This window comes from Mytilus edulis, chromosome 11 (genome assembly GCF_963676685.1).
Source record: "Mytilus edulis chromosome 11, xbMytEdul2.2, whole genome shotgun sequence".
Classification (NCBI taxonomy): domain Eukaryota; kingdom Metazoa; phylum Mollusca; class Bivalvia; order Mytilida; family Mytilidae; genus Mytilus; species Mytilus edulis.
This window is the reverse complement of record NC_092354.1, coordinates 11,323,718-11,336,387: the sequence shown is the minus strand read 5'-3', so window position 1 is coordinate 11,336,387 and position 12,670 is coordinate 11,323,718. Positions and strand designations below refer to the sequence as shown.

Genomic DNA, 12,670 nt, shown 5'->3' with positions numbered 1-12,670 from the left:
TACTGTTTACTCAATCCCTCCTGTAAGCCTCATAAATTGCACCAAAAATTAAGACGTTTCGGAAAATAACGTTATATTTCCCTGCTAATTTTTCAAAGGCAGTGAGACGGTGTGGCAGACAAATGTATTTATACAATTTGACTTTGTTGGATAGTTGTCTCGATAGCAATCGTATCACATTTTCTTATTTATAATGAACCAGTATCTGGACGAGATAACAATTCAGATAGTTTTACTATTGTGTTTGTCAAAATTGGGAAACCTGATAGTGAAAAACTCAATGACTCCGTATTAATTCATTTTGCAGTTTCGGGCTTTTTATTCTTTATAGGCTTCTAGCTATAACAAAAATCTGTATGTTGACTCTTAGTGTTTTGAATTATATGGATCATTGGGTTGCTGTCGTATTAATGTATACCTTTAAAATCTTTTTCAAAACAAAAGGATTGATTGGGTATAGAAATATTTACATCTCTGGACTTCTCCCATCCGACAGTATATCTTTGCTAAAATTTGGTGCGGCCGTTTAGCTGCTTGGATGTATAAATTTGCAGCCTCGTTTAGTCAAAATAAAAATGTATATCCGATGCATAGTGTAGTGAGTTTCGTGCTATGTATATGTTAAAAAAACATCTAAATAAATGGTTGAAGGGATAATAGGAACTTCAAATAAAATCTCTAAACAACAACAAAGATCACATGAATCTTCAAATAAGTCAAATGGCTGATTTTAACACATCTGTTGTGCCTATAGCAGTTGAAGGTAAAAAAAAACCAGCTTTATTTAAAAAAAAACCAGATCAGTAAGACAAAAGCTTGAGAATAAACAAAAGGACCGAAAAAGACCGTGACTGCCGTTGTTTTACTCTTCAATATATGAGTTACTGCATATACTCAAAGGAGATTGTTTTCTGTTCTACTGCCCACCACCTAGTTTGACTGCATACAATGTAACCACTGATGTAGACTACTATATTATTATTGATTATGCAAACAAATGAATTCAAAGAGAAAGATGCGGAAAGAAATTCTAAAATTTTCGTTTAAAAACAAAATGTAAATAAAAATAAAATACCAAAACTGGAACCCTGTTTCAGACAACTATCCGTTGAAAACTGATGATTATGCATCACTATATGAAACTGATAAATTGATTGCTCCCGTTCTCCCGTCGCAAATATATCACACGATAATTAGGACGAGGCGAAAGTGGATCTGAAGTAAATCATTGATACATTATTAAGATAAAGAGTTTGCTAGCGGTAAAACGTATTCTGTACTAGAATAAAGTTGAATAAAATCAAAATCGTGAGTAAAGCTATTAGCACCCCCCCCCCCCCTTTTCCTCAATTTTAAATTATGGTATTTCGATGGCTGTTTTTTTTTTTCCTATCCTATTATGGACCTGCTGATTTTATGAGAGCGTGTCTTTTTAGTCAAGACCTACACTGTTTTTTGTTATTTTTTGGTAAATTATATTTGTTTTCTTATACATAAGTAAACATCAAAATCGTCAGATCTTTTCTATGTGTATGTCAGTGTATATTTATATACTACAATGTTTTCCTATTTCAATTTTGTTTTTATTACAGTGTCATCTTTTGTTTTACATTGTTTACCAGTTAAAGGTCGTATTCATTTAAAGATCTACTATATGCATGTACTGAACATTAGGACTTCAACGCAAAGGTAGATGCATGATAAATGTTAGTTTACGCTGTATCTTATTTTTCTCAAGAAACCATTTTTTTTTCATCTTTCTTAAGTTAAACCAAACTTTGAGTTTTCTATCCTGAATGACAAAATCTTGGAAAAGTTTGGTAAAGAATTAATTACAATTTGCATTCTAATGCAATTATAAATCATTACGCATTTGTTCTCGTTGTTCTCTACTGTATTGAAGATAATTTCAATAAAACGGAAACTTAAGTGAATATGGTCTATAATGATCAAGATAATTGCGGTTCTTTTATAATAGACTCAGACACCAAAGATATCTTTTAAAGATTTGAGTTCTATTTCTGTTAATATTCTGTATGAGTTTTTTGCCGATTCCCACCGTGCCCTTTCTTTTGATGAAAAAACCCGCCCTTTCCAGACGGCCATAGCAATTCCGAGGTGATTCCGTTATGACGTCGTTGAAACAAGTTAAATTACGGGAAACAATAGACGACGTTTACGTCTGTTATTACCTCCCCTGAAACTGTTGGATATGCCCTTAACTAAAAATAATTTGGCTCGTTTAATTTTCTTAAAATTTAGACAAAGTATTTACTTTGACCCTTTGACAAAAATAATAAAATTACACCGGTTATATAGCAGTTTGACAATGATGACATGAATGATCTTAAGGCCAACTAAAATTAATTAGTAGATTTTCATCCAAATTTTTGAAAATAATGGGGCGGGTGGGAGGATTTTATTTTTTAAATTTTATTTCATATGAAACCCTTTTGTGACGAGTTCTTTATAAATGCAAGTGTAATAATAAGCTTATATCATGTATACACAAGTATGAGGAATCTTACATAATATTTCAAATCCTTAAATAAATATATCTAATTGCGGCTTTAAAAACTCTCTTCAGTTAGACTACATGTACCTACACAAAATGTTTTTTGGATTTCTAAACAATGGTTTGTATTACCATAAAATGAAGCATTGATGCATTGGTATGCAACACAATTATTATGAGTACAGAATAAAATGAAAACTCAGAGAGTGTTGAAAATAATAGGGTTGGTACTTTATATGCAAGATGAAAATATAATTATCATGTTAAACATGAACTTAATAATAAAAAAAAAAGTTGTTGTTTAATGAGTCTTTTTTTGGGTGTATTGGGACATTTGCTGTTTTTGGCGGCTTTAAAAACTTAACAACAAAAACGTGTGAGAAATACTCTCTTCAGTCAATGGACTACATGTACCTACACAAATGTATTTTGGTTTCTAAACAATGTTTTGTATTACCATTAAATGAAGCAAATGCATTGGTATGCAACACAATTATTATGAGTACAGAATAAAACGAAAACTCAGAGAGTGTTGAAAATAATAGGGTTGGTACTTATATGCAAGATGAAAATATAATTATCATGTAAAACATGAACTTAATAATAAAAAAAAAGTTGTTGTTTAATGAGTCTTTTTGGGTGTATTGGGACATTTGCTGTTTGTCAACATAAAAAGACAGCCATGGGTAAAATCAAAGGGCTTGCATAAATAAAATGCGTATGTTAGTCGACTTTTTTAAATTCAATAAACGGTCATAAATCTGACAAGTTCGTGCTTGTGTTTCAATATCTACAATTCAGTCATGTTTTCTGTATCAATGGTTTCCACGAGACTTGCGCTTTGGGTATTATTTACAGTTTAAATTTCCTGAGACAAAGTCATTGTATAAATAAAAGTCCGCAGTTTTCTAATCACAGAAATTTGTGACATACCGCGATTTGCAGTCTTGGAAACAGCGTTTTTCTCGTAACACCAATATTTCATGTCATTCTCGTTATCAATCTTTACTCTCGGAAGATGATGTTGTCATTATAGAGCAGCGGAAATGTCGACTTAATCATTTTGGTTAGATTTACTCGAGGTACAAAACCGAAATTTGAAACAGGAAGCATTGAATGAAACGAAATTTTAACGTTTACCGGTAACGGGAATGAACAAAATCCGGAAATCGTAAATTTTATAAAATAAAAAAATTTGGGGCGGGGCGATTTCAGAGGGGCGGGCGGGGATGAAAATCTATCAATTAATTTTAATTGGCCTAAATCATGTAAAATGAAACTCAAAACTTGTAATGTTTAACAATTTTATACAGCAATTGAAAATGCTTCAAAATTGTGAATATTTGTAGGAAATTACATATATCATGTATATATATATATGTTATGGAATATAGAAAAATAAGGCTCTGTATATACATGCATGACATGTATTCTATTCTACATGTATATATATTCAAAAACTCAAAAGAAAAAAATTGGTAAGTGCTATAATCTGACTTTTTCTTCCTCAACCTCAATGCAATCATGTTCATTATTACTGAACAAGTATATATATTTGTTTAGGGGCCAGCTGAAGGACGCCTCCCGGTGTGGAAATTTCTCGCTGCGTTGAAGACCTGTTGGTGACCTTCTACTGTTGTCTGTTCTATGGTAGGGTTGTAGTCTCTTTGACACATTCCCAATTTCCAATCTCAATTTTATGTTTAGTTTTGTGAGCGGACAGGTGTGGAAGTAATACGTTTTTTTTTTTTATATAGAACTGAGGGCATTCAAGGGAAAAACTGACATAGGTCATGAAGGTCATTGTGTTGTGAAGTTATTTGCATTGTGTGCTTTTTTTTTCCAGGGCAAAATGCAATCAATTGGCAATGGATGGTATCAGAAGATGTGGTATGAGTGCAAATTGCAATGAGACAACTCTCTCATCCGAAACACAATTTGTAAAAGTAAGCCATTATAGATCAAAGTACGGTCTTGGGCATGGACACTTATAATATAGAAGATGTAACAAAAATTTTTAAAAAATAAAATAAATAAAAACCAGATGCTCCGCAGGGCGCAGCTTTATACAACTGCAGAGGTTGAACCCTGAACGGTTGGGGCAAGTATGGACACAACATTCAAGCTGGATTCAGCTCTAAATTTGGATTGTGATTAAATAGTTGACACAGCATAGGTTTCTGACACAGAATGAATGTGGTCTAATGAACTTAAAATATTTTTTTTTGCCTTTGAGCAATTCACTATGCTGTTGAATATTAATCCTCTCAAAAAAATGTTTGAAGAAATTTTCTTTTTATTTATGAAATCTGAAATAAGAAAAATTTACTCCCCCCTCCCCCATTTTTTTCACATCCCCCTTTCCCTTTTTCAATGTTTTTCCAAAACTGATCTCAATTCAAATTTCTAATGGAGTTTGCAACAATAACTACTCATTTAAATACATCATAAAATATTAAAATGTAAAATAAAGAGCTAAATGGTAAAGATTGTTTTAATTTATCAGTTGGTAGTAAAAGAGAATATACATTGTATATTGTATAAAACAATGATTTAAGTTGATTCGACTACTATTCTGGACAAAGACAGATAACTCCAATTGAAAATTTCTTGCTATTGCACAATATTGTGCAATTAGATATTTCTTGCTATTGCGCAATACTGTGCAATTGAAAATATTTGCTATTGCACAATACTGTGCAATTGAAGATTTCTTGCTATTGCGCAATACTGTGCAATTGAAAATTTCTTGCTATTGCACCAAACTGTGCAATTGAAGATTTCTTGCTATTGCTGAATACTGTGCAATTGAAAATTTCTTGCTATTGCACAATACTTAATATAATAATTTTGGATCCTGATTAGAACCAACTTGAAAGCTGGGCCCAAAAAAGCATGAGAATTCAATTTTTGTTAAAATCAAACTTAGTTTAATTTTAGACCCTTTAGGACTTTAATGTAGACCAATTTGAAAACGGGACCAAAAATTAAGAAATTTCATACAAAGTTAGATTTGGCATATCAAAGAACCCCAATTATTCAATTTTTGATGAAATCAAACAAAGTTTAATTTTGGACCCCCATTTGGACCAACTTGAAAACTGGGCCAATAATCAAAAATCTAAGTACATTTTTAGATTCAGCATATCAAAGAACCCCAAGGATTCATTTCTTGTTAAAATCAAACTAAGTTTAATTTTTGACCCTTTGGACCTTAATGTAGACCAATTTGCTAACGGGACCAAAACTTAAGAATCTACATAAACAGTTAGATTCGGCATATCATAGAACCCCAATTATTCAATTTTTGATGAAATCAAACAAAGTTCAATTTTGGACCCTTTGGGCCCCTTATTCCTAAACTGTTGGGACCTCAACTCCCAAAATCAAACCCGACCTTCCTTTTATGGTCATAAACCTTGTGTTTAAATTTCATAGATTTCTATTCACTTATACTAAAGTTATGGTGCCAAAACCAAGAATAATGCTGATTTGGTGGGCCCCTTTTTGGCCCAGGTTAATTCCTAAACTGTTGGGACCTCAACTCCCAAAATCAATCCCAACCTTCCTTTTGTGGTCATAAACCTTGTGTTTAAATTTCATTGATTTCTATTTACTTATACTAAAGTTTAATATTGTTCGAAAACCAAGAATAATGCAATTTTTGCGGTCGTATAAAAACTGTAAACATGATATTTCATATATTAAGGCAACAGTAGTATACAGTGTACCCCTGTTCAAAATTCATGAATCGATGGAGAAAAAACAAATCTGGGTTACAAACTAAACTAGAGGGAAACTTTGTTACTTATCAAATATTAGAGAACTACGACACAACAGAAACACAACATTTATAATGTAACAAACACAGAAACGAACTGTATATCTTTGCGGTCAAAACCTGATCAATCTGCATTTTTTAGAGAAAAAAATCCAGCACTTGTCATAATCAATGTTTTTTTACACAAGTTACATAGAAAGTTCATTATATTAACAGTCAAGCGTAAAGAAGTCACTGGTTCCAAGTCAAGAAAGTGTCTCAAACTGGACGATGTTGAGTTTTTTTCTGCATAGACAGTGTTGTTGGTAGCTATATAGTTTCCTAGATATAAGTCCCAAATTTTAGAAATGTTTGGCAATACAAATTGAGCAAATATGAACCAATTATAACAGTCAGAGCTCAGACATAAATAAGTCTGAATCTGCTTTTGACTCATAGAGGTCTAAATTTGTAAGTTTTAGGATTAGTCTCCCTTTAATGCAAGACAAAATATGACTTTAATAAGTCAAATATTGTTAAGCAAGAAATAATTGACAAGAATCAAAAAGTTCTCCTACAAGTCGATAAGTGATCAAAATTGGTTAACTTCAAGACCCACGCATATTTATAAGGAGGTCATGCATCTAAATCAAATAATGACAACATTGAAAGACAATGCTTTGTCTTCTAAAGAAAAGTATGAATGAGAGTCTAAAAAATCGGAGATAATGTTAATTAACCTTACAATGCAACCACCTGGAACACTTAATGAGAAAAAACATCTGTGTTTAGTAAGGATGTTCAATTAGACAATTACATATAGATAGCTCAAGTCCTTGTGAACTCTCAGACAGGTTTTTGCTGTCATAGGTTGTGTAGTTTGGCCACCAAGTGAAATTAAGTTTTTTCATCAACATAAATAGACCTAAACAAGTCTGTCAATTTATAACTTAGATAAGTCTAAAATTGAAAACACATTTTTATGATAAATACATGTTTTGACTTCTTTAAGTCAAAAACAAAAATCGACTTGTTTATGTCTGAGCTCTGACTGTATAATAAGCTTCAGAGATGAAATTAAATATACGCCAAGATGAAGCTTTTTATTACCTCAGCTTCTATCTGCTGCTCGTAAGCTCCTTTCTTTGGAAGTAGTAGTCTTTGCTTAGGTTTCGTCTGTTGGGTAAATGGAATATCTGGCACCGCATCTTGCCGGAGTTTTGGTCTCTCAAAAAAGCTACCAAGATTCCTAATCACAATGGAGTCACGATCATAACGATCGTAACATGAATTAGAAAAGTGTGCAGAACAAAGTCTGTGATTCACATTTGGTATGAAATCAATTTTATTACAAAAATCTATCCATGTCTTCCTGATCTGCGGGTTATTTGGAAATCGAAAAAAACTTAATTCACCATTCCTTGAATGTTTACTTTTGCATCCAGCAACAGCACATAAAACCATTGTTCAATATCACTGTCATTTGTTGTGTCAGTTAATTTGGACAATAAATTTGCACAATTATAGCTAAAAATGTCTATCAATATAACTGATTGGCACCAATACTGTACAATTGAAGCTGCCTATTCTGATTGACACTCGGCCCTGGGATTGAAATAGTATATATGCATATTGATCAGGTGATATTTTAAAATAGATATAGGAAGATGTGGTAAAATACACATATTAACAATATTTGAAGCATGCTGTTATTGTTCAGGGGTTTATGTACATGATGTAGTAACTATAAGATTAAATTAACATTTTCACAGGAATTTTTTCAAAATTGAGCACAAATTTGAATCTTAGCGGTGTATAAATGTGTCCAACATGACTATCCCTGTAGAGCTTCTCTTTCATGCTCTTCAACATGTTCAAGAATGCCTCTCTATTCCTGAGAGGCTCTACTGTGATAGTTGGATTTGATTTTAATACTCCTGAGTGGTATCCATGGTATCAGGTCCGTTTGCCCTAATAATATGCTAACTCTGGGTCGGTTCGCCCTGAGTTCATTCGCCCATAGATTCTGTTCGACCTTCTAAAAAAATATTAATATTCAGGGCATTGAAGTTAAATTAAAATTATTCAGATATTTCTATGGAATACAAATGTTTATTCCATATTGCTAAAGTTTAGTAGGTTTCTCTATATGAATTGGATTGTGAATAAATAAGCATATTCACCTGCGGAAAAGTATATTCACCACGCAAAACGTTGAATGCTTTTACGTGTATAGTTTTGGTAAAAAACGTTCGATGTGCAATTGGTTTGCATAAATATTTTCCATAACATACATTGCTCTCGGAATATGAAATAAAACAATTACCATGATTACCATGATAACTGTCTTTTGTTTCGGTAAATACATGTACATGTATGTGGTTTAATTGACTTTTGAAAAACTGCTAACCTCGGCCCATGACCTCAGTGAATATCAGTTTTTCACACGTCAATAAAACCACATATTTACATTTTTCATCAAAAGACAGTAATTGTATAATATTCTTGAAATTTATGGAAAAATCTAAAAGTTTATGGCTTGTTTAGGATTTGGAACATTGATTATTGTGATACTTGTCTTTTGATGGATTAAATAAATAAGGCCACACCAATTTAATACCTTGTTCGACGGACCCGCCCGCACCTAGTTTTTTCAAAGTAGAGTTTTTTTAATTTTTTTATATTCCCGCTTCCCACATCCGGAAATGTAATCGTGTCCATTTCCCGCACCGTTTTCTTGTAAAAATTATTAACAGATATTTGCACTTGTTTTTATAATCACAATCTAACCTGTATTTATAACGATTTTAAACATATAAGCACCCAAGTACACTGTGTCAATGTCTGTGATAATATTTGATTCAGCATGAAACCCATTTATCCCAAATGGGAGTGCTCCGATATAAATAGAAAACAGAAGAAATTACCTGTACAGAACAAAACATTGGTTTCCTTCCCCCTTACTTACATTCCCTATCAAAATATGTTCGTTGTTAGTAATAAACTTCAAAGAACTTCGGAAAGAAATGCCTTCAACTGCAATATGTGGCGATACAAAACTATCCATACCCCCTGCATGTTTATGCACCTGTCTGATTGATTCAGGGGCCTGTCGTTCAGCAGTTAGATATCGTTGGTTGATGTTCATAAATATTATTTGGTATTTTCCCGTTTGTATATAATATATAAATTAGATCGTTGGTTTTCCTGTTTGAATTGTGTACACTTATAATCAGTTTGGGGTCCCTTATAGCTTGCTGTTTGGTCTGGGTCAAAGCCCTGCCGTACGTACTATGACCTGTATTTGCTATTATCCCTCAGACAGAGCACATATGGGGTTATTTTACTGTTGAAAAAAAGAAAAAAAAGAAATACCAAGGATTTGCATAGTGTTACTATACAAATCCTTTGAAGAACTTAAAAAAATTTACTTAAAAAGAGGAGAAATACATCATATTTTAAACAACATTACTATTCTTAAAGAGGGGTCCACTTATTTTGAATAATATTAAAGTTTCAAGTTTCAAGTTTTTATTAAATCAGGAAAATCAATACAAGTATAATGATGTCTTCCCCCACATTAACATGATATTACATCACATAAATAAATATATATTATGTATGACAAAATATCAAATCAAGGTTAAATGAATAAAATTACAAAGCATAATTGTATGTAAGGCCAGGATTTTTTAATTTGTTGGTTTACGGATCCGCCGACCTGATTTTGCCTATTTCCAGAATAAAAATAAAATTGACTTTTCATGCTTTTTCATTCCCGCCGACCCTAACAAATGCATTATCCCTGAAAAATAAATAAATTATCCTTTTTTTTATAAAATGAAATGCATTAATCACTAACAGAATTGATAACACTTTCTGTTGTGAAAAAATGAAACTTCCAGTTTACGTTTCTAAAAATAGATAAATCAATTATCAATGACCTTGACATGTCGTTTGGACAAATATTTTTGTGGAACGAAACCCGTGTTTAAAACCAATTACACAATAAGTTCGTTTCTCTTATTTGTCAACAGTCCGTAAGATGCATCTTCTCATAGAAATAGACTTGTCCAAATGTGGACAGGTGGAAGTTCAGGACATCAAGTTAAAGTACTGAATATTAACAGATCATTTAAAATTTTCTTGTTTCATAGATAATAATAAAAATTCGTCCATTTGGATAAAAACGGGAATGCGTGACAACAGATTAACCCGATATTCTCGTTTTTTCCAGTGGACAACAAATGGTGGACGAGTCTATTACGTTTTTGACGCGTGTGTTGAAAATTATATTCTTACCACGCTTTTACATTTATTTCTTTATCAGTTTTCGTTCTTGAAGATCATTATTCACCAAGTTTTCTGGAATTGATTAAGAGCTATGTGAATTTGTCTTCCTTTATGAAATTTAATTACGTCTTTGTCCGTGCACCCCCTTTTTTACGGGAAATTATTAGGCAATGTCATGCAATTTTTATTACAACTGAGCAAAAATATTTCATTAAACTAAAATTTAAGAAATGATGACAAAATAGGATAACAAACATATTATTAGAAAGGTGAAATATATATTTATTTTGCATATCAGTTTTCTGTCTTGAAAGGTATTTTTTTTTATTTTTTTCCCGACCGACCGACCCGACTTTTTCATGGAGAAAATCCGTAAACCAACAAATTAAAAAACCGTGGCCTAATGGCATATATTTTTTGTATCATCAATATTTTGTGGGTTAAGTAAAATATTAAAGTAAATGTGTTAACATGGCCTAAGTCCAGGAATATTACAAAATTCTTGGGCATGTTTTGACCATTTAATACCAGATAGATATATATAGTTCTTTGGTAAAATATGAGCTCTTTTGTACTAAAAAGTTTTATTTACAAAAAAATATATTGCAACTTATATTGACCCCTCATAAAAAGGATATTTATAAAATAGAGGGGTTGTTCCCAACCTGATTATGACTTGGATGGAGAATTGTCTCATTAATTGGCACACATAACATATACCAAATCTAATTATTCATTATTTATAGGTGAACGAGGAAAAATACTTCATAAATTAAAGAAATGCCAAAGTACAAGTGATAAATCAAGTTTTAATATTGTCAAAACCTACTATTTTATGTTAACACAAAAAAATATAATCGCTCGCCTTTACTTTTGAAGCTTCGCCTCAAAAATTTGCAAAATAAATATTTTTTTATTAAAATTTTCAAATCGCTCGCTCGCCCAAATTTTTGGAGTCCAAAAATCCGTAGAACAAGAAATTAAATTGGTGTGGCCTAAACAACAAATGTTTTTTTTGTTTTTTTGATAAAATATTCAGCTTGAAATTAAGAAAAACAATGATGAACAAACTGTAAATCATTAAACAGATTTACATGTTCATTTATCTGTTTATTATTATACTCTCAGACTAGATGACTAGTCACAGTTATAACTGTATACATTCGTGATTGACTGAGAACAAAATATCAATAAAGATAAATACATTGTCATTGTATTGCAATACTCTACTCTGCATATCATTTAGGGAAAATGATGAATCGATTGATTATTGATCAGATTGCGGCAATAATATTCTGTCAATTATTCAACAAACTTTAACTTATTAAGTATTATGTGACTGGAAACAATTGAAAAAAAATCAGGTACTAGGGCGATTGTGAATCAGGGCGAACAAACCCAGATTTCACCTGAGTCCTGTGAATTGAGTTGCATCTTCTGCATAATGATGTTCTCAAACTGTCATTATATATTTTCAATTAATTTGTTACTAAAAAGTTTTATTAAATATTCTAAATACTTAAGATAAGAAAAAAAATGAAAAAATAAAAATGAAGGAAATTCATGCAACATAAAACATATTCAAAACTACACATGGTGTACATGAAGTAATCAATCACCATAATGGCGGCTTTTTAAGGTGAACCGCATTTAAATACTGCAAAATCAATTACCTAGTGCTATATGATAAACTACAGTTTAGAGAGTGTTGCTCAAGCTAGTTAAATACTTCGATTTTATAATGTGATCACTGATCTTTTCCTTGCTTTGTCTGTGAACAGGGAATCACAGTGTAATCGGATGTTCCCCGATTACCAGCTCCTTGTTTTGGTGTGGTCACGTGACTATGTAAAGTCTCCGCCTGTTATGATCTGGGTTTCAGACAATAAACTGCTTCAAACTGTGATATTAATCTTGATTTTTAATTTTGTTTTATGTTTTGATTTCAATAGGATGCAGAGAGATTTGATTCAAAATACATTTCTGAACGATTTCATTTGGTGTCGAGAGTTTATTTCTATGAATAAGTTTCTCTTTTAAAAGCTTAATCTTGAAGGTTTCAGTATGTATTATTCAAACGCTCTATTCATCGGGTTGTAACA

At 31.8% G+C, this 12,670-nt stretch overlaps 1 protein-coding gene across 8 annotated transcripts in view; it reads right to left on the bottom strand.

The window, feature by feature from the left end:
• Window positions 1-12,418, bottom strand: part of LOC139495131 (uncharacterized) — a 41,053-nt gene extending 28,635 nt beyond the window's left edge. For 4 of the 8 annotated variants that reach the window (XM_071283288.1, XM_071283289.1, XM_071283290.1 and 1 more), the window contains exons 1-2: window positions 12,242-12,416; window positions 7,386-7,880 (exon numbers count right to left, since the gene is read on the bottom strand). In XM_071283288.1, the coding sequence (XP_071139389.1) occupies window positions 7,386-7,739 (354 nt within the window). In that variant the 5' untranslated portion in view covers window positions 7,740-7,880; window positions 12,242-12,416. Of the gene's footprint in view, window positions 1-7,385; window positions 7,881-12,241 lie in introns of all 8 variants that reach the window. The other 4 variants (XM_071283293.1, XM_071283295.1, XM_071283294.1 and 1 more) reach the window with 3 other exon arrangements.
• Window positions 12,419-12,670: the final 252 nt, after the last annotated feature.